A 14121-nucleotide genomic window follows, 5' to 3' on the forward strand; every position below is an offset into this window, starting at 1 on the left:
AATATAAGTTGAGTTTTTAACCAAAACTCGTGCGAAAACCGATTGGTTCAACTTGAATTTTTTGTTATTCCGAGAGAAACAAGTTTGTTGTACAGCAAAGCTGAGCAATAAGTTATCAAGAGTAATTGAGCAACAAGTAATGCAACGGTTATCTACAGTATAGTGCATAATACAGTTCACAAAAGTTAACTGCAAAAACACAATACCCGGACAGATTTGAAACCGCTGAAACAAACTGGGAGGTGTAAAGTTTTCCTTGACTTTGATAAGAGAGCAGCCGTTACACCTAGGATATTGAAAAAAAGGATTCAAATTGATGGCACATGTCTTTTTACAGTTAGCATCATTATACAGCCAGTCAATGCGTTTAGTTAGCAGACATTGGACAAAAACTATTTAAGATGTCTTCAACTTGATGAACCAATTGTAATTAAGCAAAAAAATTAGTACAGTCGCTTTTTGTTTATGTTTAGTCATGATCAAACTGTTTGAATACTGTACAATGATTGTAGCAGGAACCTTAGCACACATTTCCAAGAGCAGTCAAGAAGGAAAGAGATTAGCTCTCAAAAGAGAATTTCCAAAACAAAGTGTTTCAGTTTTACGGAACAGATCCCGACGAATGACAGATATAGACGGAGTTTTTAATAATCCATAAATCCATTCGGTTGCAGTAGTTTAAATGTAATAAAGAGTTGCTAAAGGAGTTTTTGTTAGTTTTATTGAATCGGACGAATTCAAATACGCTATAATAAATTAAACGAAAATTAAATTTTTCGGGAGACAACATCATTTACTTCCAGAAAACGCACCATTGAGAAGAAGGATAACAATTGTGAGGTCCACCTATTGCAGGTGAAAACCTATGGGTAAAAAAGTATTTCTCCGCAGTATTTTTACATACAAGAATCTGATGCCAACTCTCCATCAAAAGCGTCGTGCTTGAAAAATTGACGAACTTTATCATCATTGAGATTTCATCTTGCCACAGTTGATTTTGATAAACTAAATTTGATAAAACATAACAAAGAAACCAATTGTACTCGATATTTTTATCTGTTTTAAAAGAATAGAATTTTAAAGACAATAAAATCCGGGTTTAGATGAAAATGCAGTGTTCCAACAAGTTTAGTTCTTTTCAGTATCTTATCAAATATGCTACCAAGGTCTGTGTACGAATCAACAAATTAAATAGCATGATCACATAGTAACATAGCTGGCTTCACCGATATATAAAATTATTGTGACAAAAAACAAGGTTTACTAACTTTTTGGGTAACGTGCAAATGTGCAAGAAAAAATTAGAGACAAGAATGAGTCCGTAAAAATAAATTTTGACAGTGTATGCTTGAGAACATTATTTGGAATTTGGTCGAGTGCTTTCTGGTAACCCAGATACCCGATAGAAAGTCAAATGCGCGTAATCTTTCTGAAAATAGTGTCGAAATAGTTTATCAGTTGGGTGATATGGCTTTCTGTATATGGATTTCAAGCCTAAAAATTTTGGATGAAGAAGGTGTCTCACATTCTGATGAATATATTCAAATAGTAACTTCTCAAACATAAGGATTACCTTTGGAAAGAAACTAACTGGAAGATCTCTCCCAATGCATTTCTTTTTGCCTACGTATGATGAGGATGATTAAAAGCGGTATTTTTGGAGAAAAAAGTGGCTGAAACTGAATAGTGAGTACAATAAATTTGAAAATGATACAGAATCGGTACTTCATAAGAGTAGTAAAATTGGTGAGCAGTTGTCAAGATAAACCGCTGTATGGCGTACACCTGGCTGTTTTGAAACTAGATTTGAGGCCATGACTTTTTAGTGCAATGGAGGCCGTGAAATCTTTAATGAATAGAACATGCAGAGGCTAAAAAAAGAGAAGACTCTTGATGCTTCTCTTTGAAATTGGATGCGAAAGACGTTTTTCAAGCGTTTGCTGTTTGAAATATCAACAAATGGCAGACAGAGTTGAGAAGTATGAGAGTGTTGATGAGAATCGTATAGGTGGTTTAGAAGTGAGTGACAAGCTTGCAAAGTAGGCGTATTCGTACTGTTAACAATAAAGACTCTATCAAGTTCAATAGAGTTTTCCTCTAGAAGAGATACAGTGTGATTATGATAGTCCGAGGCACGTAATAGGTTGTTGCAAGAGTATTGCCATAATTGTTGGTAAGCTGGAAAAAACGGTTTTAAATTATATATGCACAACGTTCGGCAAACCCAGACCAACGACAATTAGAACCTGTCATGGTCTCTCTTTCCACACCAGGCACATTGAATTGAACTATAATATGAAAAGTTAGCTCCTGGCCTGAACTGCAGGTAAGGTTTGCAACTTGATCAGTAAAGAAGGCAATTGATGCAGCTACACTGTCATTCAGAACAACGAAAGTTCTGCTTATCGGTGGGGAAAAGAGTGGATAAGCCCGTCGGACTTAATTATAGCCGCGGCTGTTGAAAATTCACTTCCTCAGGGTGATGACCATGAATAGATATCAGATCGTAAAATAATTGAAGTAAAAAAAGCAACATCACCACTGATGTTGTAAGATCAGTCCACTCCAGAGGAAACATTAAAACAGTTGAATAAAAACTCTTGATTAAAAACAGTAAATATGAAAAACTTAAACATCTCCGCTTGATTATAGAAGAAGATAAACCGTTAAATATTTTAATAGAAAATTACTTCTCACGAAAAAGGGAAAGGGTCTCAAACTCATTTAGACGTGATAAATAAGATGAGGGTCACTAATCTAGAAGTTTTTAGAAGAGATACAACGTGAGTCTGCTGGTACGAGGCACTTGAAAAACTGATGTCGGCAGTGTTGCTTTTATTGTGCGTAGCTGACAAAAGCGGCATCGAATTAAGGTCGGCGCAAACTTGAAGAAACTCAGATTAGCGACCTAGAAACTTTCAAGATCTCTCAATCCACACCAGGCATGTTGAAGTAACCTAGTGTATAAAAAGTTGGCTCAAGATCTGAACAGCAGTTAAGAAAGGCAACTTGATTAGCGAAAAGCGCAATTGATTCAGCTACACTATCATTTGCAACAGCTTCAAGAACTTCTAATCGGCTGGAAAAAACAAATAGTTTTTTTCGTTATGCATAACTATAGACATGGCAGTGAATAAACACATCCCTAAGGTCAAGAAAATGGATAGATGACGCCTGGTGTATTAACTGAAGAAAATCCAATTCCTTTCGGATCTCTTTTTTGTTGGTCCCTCAGTACGTTTTACACCCCCTATATGGAGATCACGCGTCATTACAAAATAAATCATTATGTAAGAAACTGAGATGCATTTCTTGTTTCATGGGTTGCAAATAAAATGCAGACACTAAGCGCGGGGGCACACATGGAGAAGTTCCATTTTTTTGGAAACCAGACTCAACGATGTTAAATCTAAGAGCGAAAACTTTATCTCGAGAGCTCAATCTCTCCAAAGAGAATCTGAATTGACAAAATGACCAGTATCTTTGAGATTGTACGCAAAACACATAAGTACTCTGCGATGAAGCTCGTTCTTCACACTGATATCAATGGGTGAGGTTAGCTTACCAACTCGTCGAACATCGAGAATTCTATTCATGGGGTCAGATATTTTGTTGAAATAATGCTACACTGTATTTTTATCAGCCTCGTTGGATTTTAAGTGGTTTTCAGAATTGATCCCAAAAATGTTTTGAACGCCAACACTAGACCAATCATGTTCAACTTTGTTTGCAGTTCCTAAACCATCTCGGATTTCATCGACAGTTGTAGGAGTATGATCAAATTTTCTTTGTTTTGCCAAAGCTGATTTCTACATTCGCTCAAAGTAGATATAATATAATTTTGCTTCAATTCTGCAACTGAAGCTGTTCATTCATCACCACGAACAATCGTGGGATCATAATTGGGTTTTACACATTCGATCTCACTAACATTGGCAATTGAATTGAGTTGGGAACATTTACGGCACTTACTCAGAATAGGGGCGATTAACTTTAAAAACTAGCCTATAAGTCCGGTTAATACTACTGTAACCAGAAAATGATATATAAAAAAAATTTCTGGCAGTTGTAATTGGTTATTGGGATCTTGGTTGATTTCCGTCGTCTTTGTATTGAATATAGATTGCAATGATCCAGAATTTATTCTCTTAAAACTCTTAGAACTCAAAGGATATCCAGCTCTTATCCAATTCATCGAAAACAGATAACTTAAATGCAACTTATTAAACGGAAAACTAATTCGCTATTTAATAAGTTTACCATAACAATTAAATTGGCTGTCAAACTTTTTGATTTTCGATCATTAATTATATTTTTAAAGGTTATATTTTGATAGATCTTGAAATCAGCAAAACTGCTTTTTAGTAGAGTTCTCTTCGACGATTTGTCTTATATCTGCTTGAAACTTCATAGAGCTAAAATTTCGGATAAACAATTCGGCTGGCTGGATAAGATCCTTAACACGAAAAACAGTGGAGTCTTCAAATTTTTTGTAAAAACTAACAAATTTTTTCTCCCGAGCTAATTTGCCTATTTATGCGGTTTAAGTTTCTGCTGTAAGAGATTGATGGAATACTCCACTGAAAAAAAGATGGGAGTGTAAGACTGACTTGAAAACGTCAAATGTATTTTGTAAAGGAATTTCGTTTTTACAAGAAACAAAGATCGAATTGCATTAGCCACTTTTCTTAAAACTGAGTTCAAGTGAATTTCAAAGGTTAGGTTTGAATCTGTTTTGGAACAAAAATAATGACAAGCATAAAATTGTTTGACAGCTTTACACTATAAAATGAACGCGGGGTCAAATTCAGTATAATTTGTAAAATATAATATCTCTGTTTCATTGGTATTTAAAGTGAGTTGATTCCCTGTTATGTATTATGTATTTTTCTGTTTGTTATATTATTTTTCTCGATTTTCAGTGAAATTCTTTCATTACTTTGAAATTTTCATATAATACTAGTGCCATCCGCAAATTGAACAATATCATTTTCATCCTCCAGTTTTACGTTTAATGTTCAATTTTGGAGACAAGATTTTAGAAAGTAGCATTTTTGATTGAGAGAGATTAAAACTCTGAGCTTTCTTGAGAAAGATCTCTTGTCAATTTGAATTGAAAGTTTTTGCATGATCCAACTACACGGCAGCTGTGTTGTTGTTTTCTTTGATATATTTTTTTATTTTTTCAATAAAGTGAAGCACAGCATCGGTAGACGACATCATAGATTGAAAACGGAATTGTATTCTCTTCAAGAGCGCATATTTTTCAAGATATTCTACCAAACGATTAATTAAAATTCTTTTCACAAAATTTCCCAAAAGTTGATGATTTGGAAACTGGACAATAATTAGCAAAAACAAAAACCTCTGATGTGTGCATACATTAGAAGTGTTCAAAAATTTTTCTCTTGAATACAATGTTAAGTATAATCTGGAGATGTGTTCCAATAGCATAGTTTGCGGAACTCAATGCCTAAGCAGAGACGTATCCCAGCACTGGTGCTTTGTTTTTGTCTAGATTGTCAATAACTTTAAACTTTCCCTCAAAGTAACAGGTCTAAAGCTAAACTCAGAAAATTTCTGCTCTTTTTTTCGACATTCAATTGAACAAACTGCGTTTAGTAGATGATGCCCATTTCGCTGAAAATTCTGTTAAAAGCGTTACAAATTGCCCTCTTGTTTTTTGTTTTCTGATCATTTTCATCAATTTCAATAATGTTTAGACTGTTATCTATTGAGGTTACAAAATTTTTTAAAAAAGAGCAATCTGAAAAAAGATTTTGCGCTTCTTTTAACTTTCAATTCACAAGTTTGCTGTAATTTTTTGGAATGAATCAAATGAATCAGCAGTTTGTGTCACTTTGTGTTTATTTAAGTGACGATGTTTCTCCGCATCTAACTCTTTAAAATCTTTTTTCAACCAAGGTTTATCAGAAGTAGTCCTTTTTTATTGGTAATTAATTTCCTGTCTATTAGTGCATTTTTCTCAACTGTTGTCAACAAATTTCTGTTAGACCCTGCAAACTATTCAATGCAGCTTCTCTGTTGATAATTTTTTCTCCAATCTCTAAGAACCAGATCTCTATTGAAACTTTTATCGTCACTTTTTTTGTATCTCATTTAAAAAATTTGTTTTTTTAAATCTTCTATATAAATGTTTGCTCTGAAAAAAATATATTATGATCAAAATCGAAAGAAGGTAAGATTTTCCATTTAGTGATTTGCTGATTAATCAAAAAATAGTGATCTATATGTTTTTTCATTAGTTTGAACATGCGTGTAGGGATATCAATGTTCAATACCTGTAATCCTAATCCCGCAGCAAAATGCTAAACCTTTTTCCGCTAGTTTGTTCAACTTATCAACGTTATCATTACCAAATGTAAGAATATTATCAGTAAATGAGAATACATTAAAAATCTCATCAAGCACTTATTTTGTCAAAAATAAAGTCACAAAGGCTTTTTTGTTGACAAAAAGAGATGTTAATCAGAGAATTTTCCGTTAAGGGATTGCCTAATTCCACCCACATATTTTGTAGAAACCTGGAGTCAGCAAACACAAACTTTCTTTTGCGTTTGAAATTTATTTCCATAGGAATTCATATTTCAACAGTCCCACTCTTAGCTGCTGTTGTTTGATGAGACCAATTTTGAGGCCTATATTTGTGCTTAGCGGTGTGTCTAAGATTTAAACTTTATTCTTTGATCATCCATTTTCAGTTACTATGACAATAGTTTCCTAGTCCAAATGATCGATCAAATTTTTTATATCTCGATACCTCTGTTTCATGCTGCGAGCATTGAAAAATAGAAATTTCTTGCCATTTTGGGCGTCAAACAGAGCATCCTACAAATTAGTCAAAATTTGAAGCCTCAAAGGGAACAGGATTTTTTTCTATGTCAACAAATAGCAGCAAAAACATTTTTTCAGGAACAGCCGCAATGAATAAGAGAAATCAACATTCTCGTGAAATAAACCGGCACCTTTCCTAAATTATCATTTTTCTTGTTTACTTGAGTTAAGTACCGTTGCTTAAGTTATGCTTGGTCTTTCAAATCTCCCAAAAAACAGAAAATAAAAAAACGATAAAAATTTCATGTATCAATGTTGTAAAATGCTACTCAACTCAAGCAAATTTTACGTTATGGTTTCCGTGGTTGAATCGTATGTTGCTATGCTGGGAGATTATGTGTTTTATTATAGTGACGTTTGTTTTAATTATACCGCCATTAGTTGCATGAAATTCCTCAGAACAAAAATCAACGATTGATATCTCCTTTTTGCAAAACCTCAATCCCTCGCCAAGGATAGAAACCATCCACGCTTATCATTTCAAGATGGTCCTTGAATTTAGATATTTACTCGTTGTTTGTTTTCCTTCCATAGCAATCATTTTTTATCTGTTCGTTTTTCATTAAAACAAGACGATATGTTTCGAAATTTAGCAAACTTTGTCGACTGTTTTTTCGATTTGAGTCCGTGCTACTGCCAAAAAACACATTTATCAACTGAATTACGACCGACGTGTACAATCAATGTTTCAGTTTTGGCTCCAGGGTAATAGCATTCAACAACATTAGAAAAATCATCTATTGTTGCAGATAAATATGACTGGATTGCAGTCTGCTACGAAATGTTGTGATGATTTACAATTCGAATAGGGCTATCAGAAATAACTAATTACATGGCAAGTCCGGGAACCCTATCTGGTTGGTAAGTCTTCAGTGGAGGATCAACACAAATGTTGCTTTTTGATGTCTCCTGTGTGTCAAGTAAATGTTCAGTCACTTTCGAAGTTTGAGTGTTTAAAAATTTGATATCTGTTTCCAAGTGATCAATAGTTTGTTTTTGGTGTCTTACAGTAAGTTTTTGGATTTCTTGTTAAACAAGACCTTTTTCATGTTTTGTTATAGTAGTAGTAGTAGTCGTAGTTCAGGCTTCTGCAATGCACGGGTTGAAGCACCCTTGTTGATCGTTATAAATGAGATATTTTCGAAATGGGGTTACAGTTTTTGCACAGGCAGCAAATTCTCCAAGTGCACATGTCAATTTCATTAAAACTTCTAAAAAAGAATTTCCAATAAATGTCGCTGATCCGATATTTTATTTTTTTGTTGTCTGTAAGGTCTGTCTGTTTGTTGACAATATTATAGAGATAGGCTGTTCTCGACCAGAAATTTTCGTCGCTTTCGTCGTTATTAAATTTTCTTTTTCTTGATTAATTCATAGGGCTCCAAAAGCTTTCCAATTAGTTCTTCGTTTCTTGCATTTCTCGAGAGCGATTATTTTAAAACATGGTGGCAACACGTGTTTGCTCTAATTTAGACTTTTTTGAAAAAAACTAAGGCAGTTTTCGTTTGAGGCCTAAAATTGAAAACAAAAATGTGAATTGAGGTAAGAGTGGAAAAATCCCGCTAGTGAAGAAGCAATCGGAATAACCAAAATGATATTTATGTCTTCATTGGTTTCGATTTCTTTGAAAAAAAAAAGATGATCAAGATGGATTCGAAACCAAAATTTTTTTTAATCGTCGCAAAATACGATATCCAATAGCTGCAAGAATTCAATGATGCAAAAGAATACCCAATAAAGTAACAGCTTTAGAGAAAAAAAGGCCGAATAAATTGAAGCAAAATATGGTTTTTCCCACACAGCTGACTTCTCGCTACTGTTTCTTTTTGTCACGCTGATGGTAAAGGATTCCAGGATCATTTCCGTTTGTGCACACCCAGCTTACGTGGCGCATTTTTTTTGCACCCCAGACGCTCTTTCCATAATTTGTTACAACGATTTACTGTGAAATGGCACGTGCTCTGTAATTAGTACTGGAGGGACGAAAATAGTACTGGAGGGGCACAAATAGAAAATATCCGGACTCCCAAGTATATAAGATGTCCGTCATTGACTATCTTGCACATCTAACGCATTCGGGTTTGCTTCCGTTTATCTGCAACTTAGTTGGTATTGTGCAGCCAAAAGTTGCTATAGATAGTTCCATAAATTTGAGTCGCTATTGAACGTTTCAGTGGCCAAATTTCAATTTTAAGTTATGCTGCGAAAACAGATCTTGGTTGTTCATTTGCATATTAGTTTTTGAAAGTTCTCTTGCGTTGCAACTTTATGGGACTAACTTTCAACCTCATACCCATAACGTTGTGCCTCGGAAGATCTCGATAAGACAGATTTCTATTATAAAATTTTGGTACTGATTTTACTACAATCTATATGAAAGCAAGCATAACTAAAATTTTCTATGAAGAGAGTGAGCCCCTACTATGTAGCATCAAAGCATCATCCTATGTAAATTTACGACAGAAATACATGATCACAGCATCGTCAAACAGAAACAAGGCACTATAACTCTTTTACAGCCGCGTCATATAAGTTAATTTGTTATGAAACTAGTCTCCCCTCCCGCACTATAGCACTGCAAGAACTATCAACGTCAGCCGGTTGGAACCACGGCACCCTATAAGGCAAATGATAGCGCTGCGCAGATGAGCAAATCTCTTTCTCGTTCGTATGTACGTTATTGCGTGCGAGCATGATTCGTTTTTTTCCGGCAATTTTGCTAGCTAGCTGTTTTATAGTGCGCGTTGCGGACGGTTCTGCGCTCCCCATGCAGGAAAACACGAGCGGAACGATGTAACTATTTTCGACGTCAAGTCTTTGTTGCTCTTACTTGAGGCACTTCAACTACTCATGATGTTCGTACGCTATTACGGAGTCTTTCGGGAATGACTTGGCAAGTGCGCTAAGCGATCAGTACGTCGAAGAAACAACGGCTGGCATGTGGCAGCTCTGCTGTGACTGCAACACCCGCAGAAGCAATTAGGCCTCGATCTGACTGTTGGAGGTTTTTGGTAAAACATGCCATCAGTTGAAAATCCCCAAAAGAACAAAATATCTGAGGAGGGGGGTAACGAATTGTTCGCAACATTCGGGTTCGACCATTATCTGCAAAGGCACAATACCAATTCTTATTGTTTTCTATTTTTTTAGTTGCTAGATGGCTTCTGAGAAGAAGAATTGTTACAGCATAATTCTTCCGACATATAATGAGAAAGAAAACCTGCCGTTAATCATTTGGCTGATTGTAGACGCTTTTTCACAAATGTGAGTAACAACTGGTATGGGTTGTAGGATTTTTGGAGATCATCCTTAGTATTAAAGACCCCATTCACAAAAAGAGCCCCCATTGTTGTACTTGGGGTTGGGTTGTACGATATGTGCTACTAAGATGGGAGTGAGACTAATGAGAAAGATCCACGATTTATATAATTCTGATCCTTTCTGTTTGTGCCCCCAGTTACAGAGAACGTGCCATTTACATTGTAAATCATGTAAATATATGGCACTCGAAGGGGGAATGGGGTATTGGTTGTGAAATAGAAAGATCCTATTATTCATTTGTTTCAGAAATGAAGAATTTGAAGTAATCATTGTTGATGATGGAAGTCCTGATGGAACACAAGATGCAGCAAAACAATTGCAGAAAATTTATGGTGAAGAGCGGATTTTGCTGAAGCCAAGAGCGAAAAAGTTAGGCTTAGGTAAGTTGGAAGAAATATTTTCAGAACTTAGTGAGCTGACCTAGAGAACCACTTTTTATTTGAACATTTTTCCAGTTTTCTTTTAGGTAGTGCATATATTCATGGAATTCAATTTGCTTCTGGAGACTTTATCATAATCATGGATGCTGATCTTTCTCATCACGTTAGTTGAGTAATTAGCCCCATATGTTAGCGGATCTTTAATTGTTGGAATTTATGTGCGCAAGTTTGTTTTTCAGCCAAAGTACATTCCGCAATTTATCAGGTGAGCGAATAGTTCGACAATTCTTAAATTTATTGAGAACTTGAATGGTGTTTTTTTTTAAAAAGAAAACAGACTTCAAGTAATTGCGACGTTGTAACTGGCACTCGATACAGAGGTCACGGAGGTGTTGCTGGTTGGGATTTCAGCCGCAAGCTGATCAGGTGTGTAAATCAATGAATGAGCTAACTCTCTCATCTTTCAAGATCAGGGTTGTTACAACGTCTCATCCTGTTTGCAGTGTGACTGCCAACTACATAACTCAAACGTTGTTGAATCCGGGAGTGTCAGATCTCACAGGAAGCTTCAGGTATTATATAATAACAGTAATTGAATTCAACTGAAACCAAATGCTTGCAAACAAAAAACTAGAAATTTTCAGGGTTCTCTTGATAAAAACAGTTTTTTTTATAGCCGCAAATGTAACGAGGATATTGAGATGGTCGCATTTTTTACATTTCAAAGAATTTCAATTCAGCGTTGTCTTTTTTACCACCCGAAGAGGCGTTATGGTTTTTAATTGCTCTCGAACGAAGTTTGAAGCAATTTTTGTTAACGTGTTGGTCTTTTTTATGCAACATTTTTGCTTGGCCGTTTTGATTTTTCGAGTTAATTTTGCGCCTTTTACTTTCCGTTTTGCGTGATTCTCTCTCATTCAAAAGTGTTAGCAGCTGAACTCAAGTGGTGGCAGTTCACTACTAAAAGCGAAAGAAAAGGCGCTGAAATCGTTTTAATTTTCAAATTAAATTTTATGATTGGTTTAAAATAACCCCCAATGACGTCATTTGGAGCCCCCTTAGTGAATTTAGATACCCTACGACTGAAGAAGGCTGCAATACCCCCCCCCACGACTGAAGAAGGCTGCAATAGATTTGAACTCTCACTATTCGTCCGAGAGCAATTCTTCCGACGGTATTCTGTCATGATTGTTTTTCACGACTCGATAAGTTATGGTTTTTAATTTTTAATTGCTCTAACATAGTTTGTAGCAATTTTAGTCCTGCTGGTCTTTTTATGTGATTTTTTTGTCTGCTTTTTCTGATCATTTTACTTTTCGTCCTCAAAAACGAGATAAACTAGGGATAAAAATTGTTGCAGTGAACACTGTGGTCTTCTGCGTAAATTCTCTACTTCTTTTTGCATCATTTTCGATCTCTTGAGGTTTATGTGTGTTTCTGGTGCCTAATAGTGACAATTCAAAGTTCGGTTTGCCCTTTGTTTTTTCGAAGTTATTATTTTCCTGCGTGTTTTGTTATTTTAATCTCTTATCCTTTCTTGTTATCCCTTTTTAATTGCTATTGAACGAGGTTTTCAGCGATTATTGTAAGCTTGTTTGTTATGCTTGATCGTTTTCTTCTAGAATATTCTTTCTTCGCTTCTTGAGTGACTTACTTTTTCACGTCTGAGTTTTAGATTTTTTTAGTGGTTTGAATTGCGCGCATTTAGAACTTACTTCTGTTGCTAAAAAAACCGATTGGGAGGGAGCAATTCACGCTATTTTTATTTTCAAATTCCTTAGTCAAATGAAGCTGCTTTCACAGGGCTAGTAGTAGTGAGAAATGGGGTGGTCTACCGCACAGAAAAAGGATCCCTCCACTTATTAGTCTCGAACCCAATCTTTTAGTGCTTTCATATGTTTCTCATAGTTTTTTAGCCTAAACCACCGTACTACAGGAGCATCATTTTGAAACGTTTTTGGCAATCATATACCGAACTTCATCAAGGTTAGTTCATACAAAGTTCGTTTTATGGCCCATTATTTACTGCTTTATCTTTGTGTTTGACATATCGCAAATTGACTAATTTGCTTTTGGTCCTTTTTGCTTCTGTCTTGTGTGCTCAATTTACCAAACCGCTTCTGGGTAAATTTGATTTTGAATCAAAAACTGTTGTTTTAGATAAAAGCTAAAACTCATTTATTGCTGCACGTTTTGGTATCTCTATCTTTGCCGCCTTTTATCTAGTGTAGACTCAAAGACTAAGAAATGCTACAATTTAAATGCGAAAATCTTAACCGTTCTCTTTCGCGCATACAATAGTACAGCTTTCAAACAAGATTTCTAATTAAGAACAATTTGTAGCAAGAAGACAGCTATGATTATTAAATACAAGGAACAATACAACAATGCTTTTAATAATCAAATTTAATGTTATTGTTTTGCGAATGATAATTTCAAAATTATTCTCTTGAGTCTCTAAAGTTTATCAGAGGCATATCATCCTCTGGGGCTAAATCAACAACCTCGTGGGGGTTATTTTCGCTTTCAGTCTCCCGCATTCTTTTCATTGGTTTGACTTCGGCAATCGGGATCAAACGCTTATTGATTTTCTCTCGCTTAGCCCTCATATAGTTTCTATGGTGAAGCATCAGGGCTGTAAATTCACGTAGATGAATGGCTGTGTATTGCAATGCCCACATATCACCTTTGAGGCTGAACTTCTTAAGCTAGAAGAACACACTCAGTATGATGTCCTGCGGGTCGAAGTATTTGACCGCAAATCTGTAGTACGTGTTGTCTGTATCTAAATAAGAACAAAACTGTCTAGACATTTATGTATCAGAACCCCTCTACCCATCCGCATACAGTTTTAATACGCACATTGATATTCTAGAATAAACCCTAATTAGTTGGAACATATATGAAATATTACCCTAAATAGAAACAAAATATCTAGACATTCATATCAGAACACCTCTACCAATCCGCACAGTTTTAATAAGCAGATTGCTATTCTACAATAAACCCTAATTAGTTGGAACATATATAAAATATTACCCTTTATGTCTCGTATCACTTCGCAGTTTTTGCTGTCCATCCTCATGCGTTCGCAGACATTGAAATTAATCACGATTCGGCCTTCTGTGTTGAATTTACCCTCGGAGATTAGTCTCAGTATATCAGACTCGAGAGTACAAGAGTCCATTATTTCTGAGAAGTGGTGTTCAGGTATCACTACTGACTGGTTCAGATATCGTTCGTCGTTTGCGAACTTAAACAGCGTTATCTCAATATTGCTCCCGTTCTCCGATTCATCTCTCGCAACTCGAAGAAGGCGGGTTGATGTTTTATACTCAAAGAAGTATCCACCAGAGACACTTTCCATCATCGACTGGGACTGAAGTTCGGTTTGATTTTTTTGAAATTCGGTTTGATTAAAATTTGAGTTTGTTGAGATGAATCGGTACCTGCGTGAGCCCTTTTTATACTACTAATCTTTTATTGATAACGGTAATGGTCGCGTAAATCAGAAATATCTTGGCGTTTTTATAGCTTTTTGTCTAGGTCCGTGCATATGGAAAAC

At 35.5% G+C, this 14121-nt stretch overlaps 1 protein-coding gene across 1 annotated transcript in view; it reads left to right on the forward strand.

The window, feature by feature from the left end:
• Nucleotides 1-9977: 9977 nt before the first annotated feature.
• The window catches only part of LOC142337461 (dolichol-phosphate mannosyltransferase subunit 1-like), a 31563-nt gene continuing 27419 nt past the window's right edge, over nucleotides 9978-14121 (forward strand). The window contains exons 1-6 of the mRNA XM_075386695.1: nucleotides 9978-10119; nucleotides 10423-10556; nucleotides 10643-10719; nucleotides 10796-10821; nucleotides 10887-10982; nucleotides 11060-11128. Coding sequence (XP_075242810.1) covers nucleotides 10013-10119; nucleotides 10423-10556; nucleotides 10643-10719; nucleotides 10796-10821; nucleotides 10887-10982; nucleotides 11060-11128 — 509 coding nt within the window. The 5' untranslated portion in view covers nucleotides 9978-10012. The remainder of the gene's footprint in view (nucleotides 10120-10422; nucleotides 10557-10642; nucleotides 10720-10795; nucleotides 10822-10886; nucleotides 10983-11059; nucleotides 11129-14121) is intronic.

Source organism: Convolutriloba macropyga, chromosome 4 (genome assembly GCF_964194025.1).
Source record: "Convolutriloba macropyga chromosome 4, txConMacr16.3, whole genome shotgun sequence".
In the NCBI taxonomy this organism is placed as follows: Eukaryota; Metazoa; Xenacoelomorpha; order Acoela; family Convolutidae; genus Convolutriloba; species Convolutriloba macropyga.